General features: G+C 39.9%; 1 protein-coding gene across 1 annotated transcript; it reads left to right on the forward strand.

Annotated features, from left to right (window-relative positions):
* Positions 1 to 107: 107 nt before the first annotated feature.
* On the forward strand, positions 108 to 13,991 carry OTOP1 (otopetrin 1). Its single transcript, XM_063337026.1, has 6 exons — positions 108 to 393; positions 4,927 to 5,063; positions 8,033 to 8,091; positions 9,648 to 9,778; positions 12,503 to 13,443; positions 13,821 to 13,991. The coding sequence occupies exons 1-6, from the start codon at positions 108 to 110 to the stop codon at positions 13,989 to 13,991; spliced, it is 1,725 nt and encodes a 574-aa protein (XP_063193096.1).
* Positions 13,992 to 14,416: the final 425 nt, after the last annotated feature.

Below are 14,416 nucleotides of genomic sequence, written 5' to 3' on the forward strand. Positions count from 1 at the left end.
CGCTCCGCCCCCGGCCGCCGATGGGGGCCGGGCCAGCCGGCTGTCTCCGGGCTCCCCCGGGGGAAGCGGGGCCGGCAGCTCGCAGTGGCTGGCCGGCGACGTGGGAGATGGAGAAAGCCGCCGGTTCTCCCTCGGTGGGCGGCAGCTACCCGCAGAAAAACGCCGAGATCCTCAGCAGCCAGTACGGCATCAATCTCTTCCTGGCCGGGCTGCTGCTCACCTTTGCCTGGGCTGTGCACGCCGTGGGCATCAGCAAGAGCCACCTGCTCTCCTACCTCATCACGCTGATGCTCATCCAGCTGCTGTGGATGCTCTGGTACCTCGGCAGGAGCTGCACGCAGAGGAGGCTGATCCGAGACAAGGACACACACGCCGGAGCCCGCTGGCTGAAGTGTGAGTACTGGCCGGTGGCACACAGGGTGGCACCGCACACGGGACGTCCGTGCCATCACCCATCTCGGCTACCACTTTGTTACCCTCGCTGTCCCTACCAGGAGGCATCCTGGTGTTCATGAACTTAACGCACAGGCAGTGCACTCTAAAGTAAATACATGCATAAGCTGAACATACTCGGAGATTGTATGGGAAAGCTGTTTGCTGAACAGCCTCACTTTCCAACCTGCCATTTACAGCGCTGAAAGCTCTGGCACCTTTTTTCCCCTTACCAGGCTGGTTTGGTGGCACTTTAAAAATAAAATATAGCTAATGGAAGAAGCAATTATGTTGATGTCATACAACTGTCTTGGAGGAATTACCACCTTTTCCAGGCAATATAATGCAACTTACTTTAGGCCAGTACCAGTCAGAAAGGTCCTCAAGTGCTCTCTGTACTGATGTATATCAAGGATTCCCATGTATATGTGTACAGTAATGCCTCCATACAGAAATGTCTGGAGATAGACAGAAGAGGACAAAATCCCTGGCCATATAAGTTTGGAGATAAGTACATAAAACTTTTAATCAAGGAAGCTAAAGCTAGCATGAACTTGTCAGAAAAGTAAGGAAGTTTTCCAGGGATGTGGGCCCTTATCTGCAGAGTCAGGTGTGTACTGGAGTAAGGATATAAAGGTTTATTGAGAGGTTGTGGTTGAGGAGCCCATCACCCCATCAGAGTGACAGGAATGCTGTGTTTCTGGGTCCCAAGAAAAGGAAACAACCCATATCAGCATTGTGCGGAGGTCAGAGGCAAGCCCAGTTTTACCGACTGCTTTGCCAGTCTCAGCACTGTAAATGAATAGGTTTGTAAATGATAGGTTGGGAATTAAGTATGTGAAGTGGAGTGCTATAGGACAGCTTTTCCATAAAATATTTCTGTCCTGCTAGCAGTGAGACAACAGTTAATTATCACAGCAGCTAATGAAATATCTAAACGAAAATCCCAAGAACACACGAAAACTGATTATTTTGAAAAGTAAGGTTGTGTTGTGGAAGTTGAGTTTGTTCTCAGTCTCAGTGCTTGTTTGTCTTTTCTTTGCAGCTGTTAACAATTGAGCTGTATGAATTGCCCAGGGAAAATCTTTTTTTTTAGTGTCTTAACATGTTACAGCTGTGGTCTGTAGACTCTTTCCTGAAACGTATGGAGTCCATGTACCAACCGTTTAATTGTTCTCCTTCACTGTTTTCCAAAACAATATTCAGCTCTTGGGCATTTTTCATTCATTAGCTTATGTGGCTTACAACCTCATAAAGTTCATTAATGCAAGGCTTAATTTGATCCTATTTTGGACCAAGCTATGCTTTTGTTACTCAGAGAGTAGCTTTCTCCTCCTAAGTATGGGATAAATACTGCTTAACATGGTTAAGTACAGCAGAACCCCCTGCCCTTTTTCTTTTGGCACGGCGTTCACAGCATTTCATTTGTCCTACAGGATATAAGGAGTCACAGAAACTTAGAAATAAGATACCGGAATGCACTACTAGGTTACCTTATCCATTTCTTTTACCAGCACAGGATGGCCCTTTGTACTACCTTCTCAAGTGGTGTGGCTTCCACCGCTTCTCTTGGATGTCTAGGCTGCAATTCAACAAATTCGCCCTTAGGGAAAGACCTACACTTTTCCTATTCTTAGGAGTTTCTTGTAGTTACAACAACCCTGTACAAGTCCTTTATCCTCTGTTGGTAAAAGAAAACTTATTTGAGCTAAGGAAAAACTCAGGTGGCAATTCCTCTGCCAAGATCCCCCTTGCCCTCCTCTGCATCAATGGTTTTGTCATAGAAATCTTTTATCTGAAAGACTGAAAGTCCAAAAAGGAGGAGGGGCGGGAGGATAAATTTTCATCAAGTCTTTCTACGGAAAGCTCGCCACGATTTTTGACTAGCTCTATCCGCTGCTTTTGAAGAATGACTCCTTGCTCTCATCGTTAGAGAAAATGTCCATATACTATGAGTATATTTTCACGATGCCCTTCAAACTGTGAATATCATCTCAGTTAAAGTGGTGGTAGCCAGCTGCTTAGAGCATTTTGCTATGATAAACATTGAGAAAGAATGACTTAACAAAAACCTCCTATAAGTGACTCCTTGCACACGGTTAACAATGCTACAAGGACAAATAGTTTACAAGAATTGCTGACAGAAAGGTTCCCTTGAGCATTTTTGCAACTGTGTGAACCCTAGAGCACAGCTGCCTTCCCACTTGTGTGGTAGACTGAGAGCCGCTCTTATTGTCTGAATGTGAGAAAAGTTTCAGGGAGAGCTTTGTCTTTAATAAGGTACGGTTATCCTGACCCAAATGATCACAGGGAAGCTTAGGAAGTCCTTTCCTTGACTTATTCCAAATGTTACTCCCCTGAGGACACTCTCCTGCTAGGAAAAGGTCTCTGACCATTATTTGTAAGTTCTGCCAAGTGAGCCAGAGAACTCGAAAATCAATTGTCTTCACAAATGGCTTTATTTTAGCATGTTCTCCAGCAGCACAGCTTCTGTTTAAAGCATAGACAGCTAGTCGACTTCCAAAGCTCTTGGCAGACTTCAACTTCTACCTTTTTAGTGCTTGCATTAAATTGTCTATTATTTGAACAATATTTTAAGTTTAGAGTGGCATTTTCACAGCTGTATCATCTTGCTGGTTTATAGAAAGAATTAAACTAGCACCTAGCAATACTGAAAATCCTACTCTTGACCCCCCCCTAAGATATGCAGGTTTCAATGAACATTTGAAAAAAATCCTTTTTTTTTTTTAATAATTGAGTGCTCAATAGCAATCATTTAATGTTTTTTTTAACTTTCAAACAGAAATAGCAAAACACTGGAATTATCTTCCTTATTTATAATTATGGGTGTATATATCTAGTATTTAGTATTAGAACGTAATACTGAAGTTTCCGTCTTCAGGATGGAAGGAAAGGAAAAGTTAACATGGAAACAATTAGCATACCATATGTACGGTCATTGTAGTTGTGCTTTGACTTTTGCCTAAGCAAATTAGTACAATCATTCTCTTTTGAAGCCTGGAGCTTTATGCATGTTGGACATTTCGTATGTGCTTACAATGTGGCCACCTGAGTCATTGCCAGAAACATTTAGATGTCATTTGAATAAAGGAAATAATCGAACATTCAAAGAAATGAGTCATATAAATTCTTCTAATCCCCGGAGAAAAATGGCAAAACTATTGATTTCAATGGGAACAGATTGAAGCCCACCAAAAATTTCTGAAGCCTGTTTTTGGTTAATTTTAAAGGATCCATGAAATAACAAACAACAATACATTGTATTTTTATAATTTATACTTAATTTGTATCAATGCAAGTTTAATAATAAATGTATTATTAATTAAGTAAATTATTAAATTAGTGTTTTATTGACACAAGTCAAGTGGAACAAGTGGTGCTTATAAGGAAGTTAGGTTTTGGTCCCTTATAAAGGATAAATATTCATCACAGTCAACATTAGTGATGTTATTTACTCTGTGAGGAATTACAAAGAAAAATTAAGATACTGATGCTGATCTATATGTTAAGGTCCGTGGGTAGATTTTTATCTAGTCTTAGTTCAAATAAGCCCAAATTAAATCCAGTGGAAGCTTGTTTGAATAAAAGCCCAGAGAGAAAAAAAAAAACAACAAGCAAATGAAGACTTCAGAGTTTGGTTCAGTAATTACTAATATTTGTAACTAAGCACCAGTTGTGCTTAGTCATATGGCTACAAACTCAATATACATCGTGTTACCATATAGCTTTCCAGAACGAGTTTGTAACAAATACTTACATTACTGAAAGAAAAAAAAAAATAAACAAGGGGAAACATGTATTTTGAAAGTTCTTTAGGATATGAAATACATATTTAGAGAAACATATTAGGGTTTTTTGGGGGGGAGGGGGGAATAATAGATACAGAAGTGAAATCTTTGGTTCCTTTCTGGGAGAACAAACCATACAGCTTATTGTAGTTTTGGTCTCTGAGTTAAACGTAACCCCCTGGACCCCGGGGAAGGCATACCGAGCGATTGGGTTACCAACGTTGAGCTCTTGGCCCAGGAGACTGAAACACGATTGTTCAGCTCCCTGGAATTGTATGGTTTGCTGTGTGGCTGTATAGAGCATTAATTCACGCGCTGTATGGCCCCTTCAGTGCTGCCGTTACTTGAGCGGCTGACCTTGCAAGGAGCTGGGAGCCGTCTGCAAGGTGCCGAGTGTCTCTGGGTCCTGGCCATCGCTGGGCAGGCTCCTCTGCGCTGGCTGTGCACGGCGTGCACGGGGATGTGCCTTCATAACATATTGGGCGGAGGCTTTCACAGATTAGAGGAACCAACTTCTTTGAGTCAATTGTCTCCATGAACATTGATCTGCATCTATTTCCTTCAACAAAAACACAGATATTGATCGACTTTTATTTCCCTAAACAGATTTTAGGATATTGTACGAATGGTCTGTAGATGCTATAACCGCACATTGACATTTTCTAATATCTTTTTTCATTTGTAGGTGGGATTACATTGTTTGCAGTGATTACTTTAATTCTGGACTCTTTTAAAATTGGATATTACATTGATTTTTCGAACTGTTTATCACCAACTGAAGGCATTTTTCCTGTTACACATGCTGTGCATACCATCTTACAGGTAAAAGTTCCTGGTTTCAGTTTTATATTACATCTGTATCTCTTACCAAAAATATCTTTTATCTTCTCATCATCAGCGAATTTTACACTAATTAAATTTCTATTTATATCACAGGATACTTTTGAGGGCTAAATTCTTGTGCGTGTGTATCGTTTCTATGTGTAAATTCAGGCCTTGCAACTTGAGATTGCTCAGCTGTAAAACTCACGTGGGTTCAAAAAAGAAATAATCCAAAAATGCTCTTCTATAGTTGAAGTTACATGCTTTTTTTTTTAGCTCGAGTTACATATGTGACTTTCAGAATTTTCAGGCTGAAATGAGCAGCTTGGCTAAAGACAATTCACTTATTTTTGTATATAGGACTTGCCACGCAAGTTCAGTTCATTCTGCCTACCCTGATGTCCCGTTGTGGTTAGGGGTGGAGGTCTGATACTTAAAAGGGGCAAAATCCATCCCAGGTATTTAGCTTGTTATAAAATACTCGCATATCTTTCCTATACCAAATGAACATGGGTTTTTCCTTCTAGAAGCATTTGGTTATGCTTATCGGGGACTGCATGACAGCAAACATAGACAGTGACTCCCGTAAAATATTCCAGCTGCTTGTTTATTTATTTTAAGGCTTTGGGTCTATACTGCATGGTGATATTCCACAGCTGATTGTTTATCACATAAATTCCCAAGCCCCTGTCATCAGATTTATAGGAAAGAAGGAAAGAAAAGGCCACTCAATTTAGATACTCCATTGTAGCCATGTCCTTTGATGCACTTTCCAAGATGATTAAGTCATTCAGAAAGAAAAGGAAGATTTTCCTAGCAGTTGTGGTTGCACGTAGCTAAGCATTTGAACAACTTACATTTTTCTGCTTTCTGTAACAAAAAAGCATTGAAATTTGAGCAGTAACTCTGACTTTTTCTGTCTTTTTTTTGTTGAAGTAATTTTAATTTCACCTTCTCCTAATACCCACGCTCCATGTCTCGCAAATTCTTTGCTTTTGCTGAAAAACAAACCAAAGAAACTAAGCCTTTTTTCCCTGCTGATCTGTGTGTAGCATTTTTCATTGCATCCAGTGACCCTGAGCCGACAAGGTTTTCTGCTACCGTGAACTGGAGTGTGGAAGAAACAGCATATAACAACGCTGAACAAAGGGAACAAGAATTCTAATTTAAATTTTACATCACCCAGTGTTGCTGAATTTATCATCTACTTTGCTTAAAATACTGAAATCTAGAATGTTAGCCTGAGCAATCAAAGAAAAAGTTAAAAAGTAATTTGCCAGATGCCTCTGACCTAAGACAAATTTTCTCATGTCCTTGAAACACGGGGTGAAATTCCAGCAGACAGCGTGCCTAATCACGTGTCATCTAACAACCTCAGGATTTGTTTTCCATAGAATATGTGTCAGATTCTGTTGTATTTTACTCTAATGATGCATCCTGATATGTGCCATTAAGTTAATAAATTCATGCATACTGCACCTGTGCAAGGAATGAGCTAACACATACCTGCCCTTCCAAGACAGGCTGTGCATTGCACTGTTTGGTAGGCTGAAGTCCCGTTTAGGCAATGTATTTGAATATTCTGTGAGCAAAAATTGGATTTTATGCTATTGCTTTACCTTAATGACTTTTCCCATTTCCCCCCACTTTCTTGTCTCTGATGTTCGAACAGATCTTCAAAAGTTATGCTTTCTAAGTTTTGAAGAACGCTTTCACATCTGCTGTTTAGATTTTACTGCATCTCTCCCAGAATGGGAAATTGAAGATGGCATTAGATGAGATTAAGGTGCTAATTTCCATTTGTTTGATTTCAGTTGAAGCCTCCATGATACCTTGTGGCCTCTTCACCTGGGGTTTTACAGTGGTTGCACCTCCTTTTGATAGATCATTAGAGGGATGAATGAACATGTTATTGCTGGGTGGTGTAGCAGTCCCACAGAGAACTGCATTTTCCTAGCTTTTTCAAAAAATCAGATATGTCACCAGAATGTCTCAGACGACACCAGCTGTAGTGTAAGGTGCCTACGTTAATGGGCACAGTGGTTAAGTGGACTTCTAGTTACTGTATTGCTGAAGAAGAACCCAAAGTTCTTTGCACTTTTCTGACCATTTCTGGAACACCAACCCACGCAGGTTTCCAAGAGAAACCTTTGGGACCGTTTCTCTCCTGATAGTTCACCTACCATCCAGTTCAGTGTCCTAGGAGCTATTCAGAGTAAGCAGGACTCCCAGTTTCACCCTGACATCCCTGAGGAATATTGGTATTGTTCTCCTTGTAGTTATCAGCACTTGGAACCAGTTTTATCTCAACACCAGTCTGTAGCCTGAGGTTTCCGTTATCCTCCCACAAACAGAGATTCCCGCTTTTAAAACTTCTTTCCCCTTTATTTGCTAACTCAATACTGTTATCTCTCTGTCTTTTATTCTCCAGCTTGAGCTTTCCGCACTGTACTTGTGTTCAACTGCATGTGTTCCTGGTGCAGTCGTCTCTCAGGCTGACAGTAAGAACTTTCCTTTTGCTTCCTGGGTGTCTGTTGTTTGTTTTATTAATCAAGTCTGGCATCCTTTCGCTTATCTCTCTCCCTCCTGACAATTCCATATATTTAATAAATTATTCAAACTTAGCATCACCACGCCCTGCAGCAATCATACTGCTGTCCCCAGCTGGTGGCTTTATTTCCTTTGAAATAAAAGCCTCTCCAGATACAGACACAAGATATGTTTTAGTGAGTCATATGGAGACTTCTTGCGGTTGAGTCACTGACTCTGCATCTAAGAAATCTTAGGTTCATCATGCCAGAGAGGTTCTGGGTGAACATCAGAGGAAATCATAAGTTATTTCACGTATGTGAAGATGGAGCTACCTCACTTTAAATCATCACAGTTTCCATCTACAGATGCACTTTGCTTTTTCAGTGTCACACATGCTTATTAGTGTACTGACATTTCTCTGTATTCCTTTCATTTAGGTGTACTTTCTTTGGTGTCATGCAAAGGATATTATCCAGTCTTTCAAAACACTTGAAAGGTAAAGTGGATCAGATTCTCATCTGGAATGCTAATGGGTGTAAGTCTGCACGGTGCTTTAATGTCCCCCTGTATGAGGGACATGGAAAATTTACAGTTTGATTTTCCTCTTAATTGTGTTAATATAACTAAAAGGAACTCCATTTACCCAAGTGAGAAGACAATCGTTAGTCTGAATTATTTTTTTCTCATTTAAACTGTGCTTATATTTTATAGTATAGATCAGTCACCAAATAAGTATATTTTTATCCTGAGAGGGGGAAATGGGCTATGTATGATACCACAGTGTTACTTGCTTTTTTTGAAGGAAGGAAGGAAGCGCCAGAGGACTATATGCTATATTATGTTTTCTTTATTTAGCTACTGACAGGGAATCTGCATCAGCAACCTGTAGTCAGTGCAACACATCTGAGGTATTTTATATTGATTTTTTTGGAAAGCACCTTTTGCAATGAGATGCAGATGTGCAAATTCAGTGGGAAATACAGCCTCCCTGGTGGTATCCCATATACCCAAATCCCTCAGGGATTTTGCACATTTCTGAGCCCGGAAGTTGGTTCTCGCAGTGTAACTGATGTGTCCTCTGAACAGCTGAATACATACATTTCTTACAGAACCGAGGCAACAGTGTAGATTATCTGTACATAGAACGTAAATAAACAAACATAGTAACTTTTAAAATACTCATCTCAAATTATCAATACGCTGACCAGTTTCTATAGGAAGTAAAAGAAATTATTCAGAAATATAATTTATGGAGCAGGTTCTCCTTCTGTTTTGCTCTCTTGGGTGAGTGTTTAAGCCTCATGCCAATGAGGAGAGAGATCACAGATGGCTTCACAATGTCACCTGGTGAAATCAGCTCTGTTTATAAATAGAATTTTAAAAATCGCCAACCGCAAGTCTATCAGTGAGAACAGTGCAGTAACAAAGAAAGAACTGTTTCTTGGAGAAGGAACATTACCAGCCTCAGGTGCAGGAGAAAAACAACTGGCTTAGCAGAAACCAGGAGTCTCAAAAACACGTGGAGACCTAGCCTCACTGTATCAGCAGTCCGAGTGGGATAAAGCCCTCTGTTGGCTTCAGGTCGCTCCAGAAGACAAACATGCATGGACTAGAAGTTAGAGAAGGTGGTGGTATCTGTGAAGACAGACCAGCCACATTGAGTATGACAGAGCACTGCAGAAGGCTCTGAAATACAGCTTGCAAAACAAGTAACCTTGTTCAGACTGTTTCATCACTGTCATTAACATGAAGTTTGTCCAGCCCAAAGAATAACAACCATCACATAAGACAGCATAACAAATAATAGCAGCATGCTATTAATGGTTTAATACATTAAGCCATTGTGATTCTATAAAATTGTGTAAGTATATAACACCCGTTGTGCTCCACTGAGGAACATCTTTAGAGAGATCGGTTACGATTTTCTTTTCCCTGCACTGACAACTAAATAGTGCCACGTAGCATGTCTGCAGAAAGTCAGTCCATTTTATTTAACATATATGGAGGTGTATACTCTGTGCAGATTCCTTCAGTAATTGTTTTGTTTTGTAGGTTTGGGGTTATCCATTCTGTCTTCACAAATTTGCTCCTGTGGACAAATGGAGTGCTAACAGAGTCAAAACATCAACTGAATGAACATAAGGAAAGACTAATCACGCTTGGTTTTGGAAACATAACAATAGGTAAGTGAAAGGATTGGTACATTTCGGAATTCCTGCTGTAACAGGCTCTCATACAAAATACCGTGTCGCTGTAGGATGGAGCTGGGTCGTTCATGACTATGTCAGCATAGTCATTCCCAAGCAAATGGTAGTGAACTGGTAAGTGATCAGTTCAGATCACAGCTAAAATGTTATATGATCGTTATCATTATCATTATCATAAATGTGATTCAGGCTGTAGTTTTCTGTTTACTCATTTTTTCTTTGGGTGAGGTCAAGAAGAAATTCAAATGCTATAAGTTCCGAACAAACAAACAGATTTTTAAAAGCATTTTATTTGAGGAGTAACATCACTGAGGAACCCCTTTATTAGTAAATCACAGAAGTAAATTGAACATAGCAGTGTTAAAACCAGAAATTACTATTTTAAGTTTTTCATAGCAAAACAAGTGTGGCTAATCATGCAGATCCTTCCCAGGAGAGTGGTTACACGTGGCGTGTGATCCTGTGGGATTCAGTGGAATGGCTCAGAGGGATGGGGGTTATCCATTAGTGCTGCTTTGCAAGACAAGGATTTTGCTCTGGGTGGTTCTTTTTTTATAACGAACCATTTTCTCCATTGGTTAAGATGATGCAAGTTACAGTCAACAAACATTGAGTATAACTGCTGGGGATGCCTTCCGCTTTCAAACGCCACTGACGCATGGGGAAATTAGGAGTGCTTAACTTTAAAGAGGAAATAAAAGTTCTCAGCGGCTATAAACAGTTTTCTTCCCAAGAAAATTTATCAGTACAGCTGATAAGTTTTGATTGTGTTCACAAGGGAAAGGACAGACAGCTTTTGAAGAGGAAAATTTATGTTTTCCCACCCGCTGAATTCAGTAGTGCCCATATCCTAAGAACTCCTGGTTTTACATCTACAAAGCCAAAGCCTGAACTAATTTCTTTTTTTCCTATTTATAGTCTCTAAAAATTGAAAAATTTTATGCATTTTTAATAATACCTGCCCAAGTTCACACATAAGTGAAAACTTAATGTTAAAATCTGTAAAATGGTATTTTCAGTATGACTGTGTCTAAAATTATGCCCACAGTTTTACGGTTGTGTGCAAGTGTTACCCTTCAGATGTATCGATGGAAACTATCTACTTTCCATTAATAATCAGGTAGCTGAATTGATAGCTCAGAGATTTTGTAGTCATGGAGCATTAGTAGAGAGCAGAGAAATCACAAGTTAGTGGCTCTTCTTGATATTTCCGCTTGTTAAATAGAAGCTGTTTCCTTATATTATTTTCTATTATTCTGCTGCCAGGATTGTTACACAATTATGAATAATGAGAAATAGCATCTGAAATAAGGGGGAGTGAAGCAGTGACCTGCAAGACAAGTTTGGCATTAACATACAACCCACCGCAAAAGCAATTTTTTTTCGTCTCTTAACTGTGTGCTTGAGAGAAAACAATACCAGCTTTCTCCTCTCCTCCTCTCTTCTAAAATCATAGAAAACAAAAGAAAAACTTCCAGGCACAAATATACAATCAGTGCCTAAAAATGTGCTTTTCAGCATGTATTTTTATATATTTAGAAATAAACACATTGTGAAAATAAGTATCTTTTTTTTTTTCTACCATTGTGGAAAATTCTGATTTCTGAAATTATTTGCTTAGGTTATAAGTGCACATTAAATTTATTTATTTTACAAATACAAACAATTGTTCATTGAGATGCCTTAGGGGTTTACAATGCAGCTAACTCCACAGCAGAGAGATAATGATTTCATAGGTTCCTCTCAAAAGGAGAAGATTGATTTTAATTTTTTTTTTAACCTTAGGACTATAGTGGGACATTGAGTGAAATGTCCTCTTTCCTAGACATAAACAACTTTTTAATTAAGAGGTTTTGGTATCAGAAACCACACCAGTGTAAATAACTGATAAAAAATGAGAGTAGAATTGAGTTTTTTCCGTGTTAAGCTTGTTCTTGATCTGGTCCACAGATCACAGAATCATAGAATGGTTCGGGTTGGAAGTGACCTTAAAGATCATCTAGTTCCAACCCCCTGCCATGTGCAGGGACACCTCCCACTAGACCAGGCTGCTCAAAGCCCCATCCAGCCTGGCCTTGAACACCTCCAGGGATGGGGCATCCACCACCTCTCTGGGCAACCTGTGCCAGTGCCTCACCACCCTCACAGGAAAGAATTTCTTCCTGATATCTAATCTAAATCTCTCCTCTTTCAGTTTGAAACCGTTACCCCTCATCCTATCATTACACTCCCTGGTAAAGAGTCCCTCCCCATCCTTCCTGTAGGCCCCCTTTAGGAACTGGAAGGGTGCTGTAAGGTCTCCCTGGAGCCTTCTCTTCTCCTCGGGCTTCTATAAAAGCCTTCTAAGCTGAAGGGCTGAGGACTCAAAGCCCTTGGGATTTTCGTGTTATAAAAAAGTACTTTTACCAAGACCCTGCTGAAGTTTGGTGCACTTTGGTGCAGCATTCCTTCATGATGTGATTATTGCTCAGTGGCTGAGCAGTGAAGTCAGAGATCTTACTTCAGTGCACATGTGAAAGCCTTGTTAGGTTAATGACTTCAATGACAAAACCTTTTCTTAGGTGGCTAACTGGGTGGTGTGAGGTGTTGTTTAACTGAAATCTTACCTTTTATGTTTTGTTATTTTATTTATGTTTTATTTATTCACTGTAAATGAGAAATCCTTATCATGCACGTAACTAATCTCTCCCTCTCCTTTAGTTTTAGATGATCATGCACCTCAATGCAATTGCACAACAACAACTCTCTGTTCGATATTTTCTCAAGGAATATATTATCTATACCCCTTTAATATAGAGTACCACATCCTAGCATCCACGATGCTCTATGTCCTGTGGAAGAACATTGGCCGCAAAGTCGAGCACCACCAGCAACACAAAACTCCATTCAAATTCCACGGCATAACCGTTGGAATGATTTTTGGACTAGTTGTCTTAACTAGCACAATAGCCATAGTTGTTGTCTATTTAATTCAGATTGGACGTTCAAAAATCAAAAGCGAGTTAGCACTTACTATGTTTTACTTGCATGCTATCTTTGTATTGGCTCTCATGTGTACAGCTGGAATTGTCGCCCTTCTCATCTACAGACTGGAAGACAGATCACTGGATAATTCAAAAAATCCCGCTCGAAAACTTGATGCCGAGCTGCTGGTGGGCACGGCTGCAGGGTCCTGGCTCCTCTCCTGGGGCTCGATCCTCGCCATAATCTGTGCCCAAGCCCATCCAAAATACACGTGGTATAACCTACCCTACTCCGTCCTGGTTATTATTGAGAAATATATTCAGAACCTCTTTATCATTGAATCCATACATCGTGAGCAGGAAAAGGTGAACGACGATATTAAAACTCTTCGAATCGTGACTATATCACGGGGGAGCTCTTTGTCACTTACCCCCTCGTACAAAGAGATTTACAATGGCAGAGCTGCTCCGGAGAGCGGAGAGGTGCCCTGCCTGTTAAAGGGCAGTGGCTGTGGGAGAGAAAATGGCCATGGTGCCAAAGAAGAAACGAGTCAGGATAAGAGTTCGGTCATGCATTCAGCCTCAGATATCTCCTTTTACAGTAGAAACTCCGTTACTAACAACAAGAGGAGAATTCTGAAGAACATCGCTGCATTTTTATTCCTATGCAATCTTTCGGTAAGACATTCTGAACATAATTCACAAGTTAATACCCAAAAGCTTCCCAACCTTTCAAGCCTGATAAGTACGTTAAAATTATATGGTTCTATAGATTGTAGCAAGTAAATTTTACTTCTTCTGGAAGAATAAGTGAATGTGCCTTTGGGGAACAAAGTTTATTTAAACATGGAAGCTTGTTTTAGTCACAGTACAAAAACCGTAGCAGCAGCAGCAGAAGCTGAAACCCTCTTCTACCAGTGTGCCCCAGTAGCAACAGGGAGGGTTTTCTTGGAGATTTCTGAAATCAAGCTGCAGTTCAGGGGGGCCACAGTCATTAAGGTCTAGTCACTTGTATCACCGGTGATTAACACTGGCCTTGCGTTCTTCCCTTGCAGCTTTGGATACCACCGGCATTCGGGTGCCGTCCGGAATATGACAATGGACTAGAAGAAATAGTTTTTGGCTTTGAACCCTGGATAATTGTTGTGAACCTTGCGATGCCTTTTTCTATTTTCTATCGGATGCATTCAGCTGCCTCACTCTTTGAGGTCAATTGTAAAACATAGATCATACACGGTCCCTCAGTGAACAATTGTGAACAATTAATTGAATAATTAGTTAAATAAATAACAGTTGAATGAGTGGACGAATGAACAAGTGAACATAGCAATAGCTGCTCAATAAATAGAAGATTCAATAATTTTTTTAAAAGAAGGGACCATAGCTAATAGCATGTCATATTTTTTTTAATTTTTCTTCCACAAATTCTGTTATATACGTGGTGTTACTGTATAGGTACTTTTCAGAATCATATTAGTATTAATATAATTAATGCTACATAGTAAAGTTAATTCAATCTCATTAATCTTTGTTTTAGTCATCTGGGATTTGTCCCCTATATAGTTTGTATTGTTTTCATTCATCGTGGTTTGTGAAAGGGGTTCAAAAAAAATAATCTGTATGATTTAGGAGGGAAAATCCCAGGAACAGC

The sequence above is a fragment of the Chroicocephalus ridibundus genome, chromosome 5, assembly GCF_963924245.1.
Source record: "Chroicocephalus ridibundus chromosome 5, bChrRid1.1, whole genome shotgun sequence".
Lineage (NCBI taxonomy): Eukaryota > Metazoa > Chordata > Aves > Charadriiformes > Laridae > Chroicocephalus > Chroicocephalus ridibundus.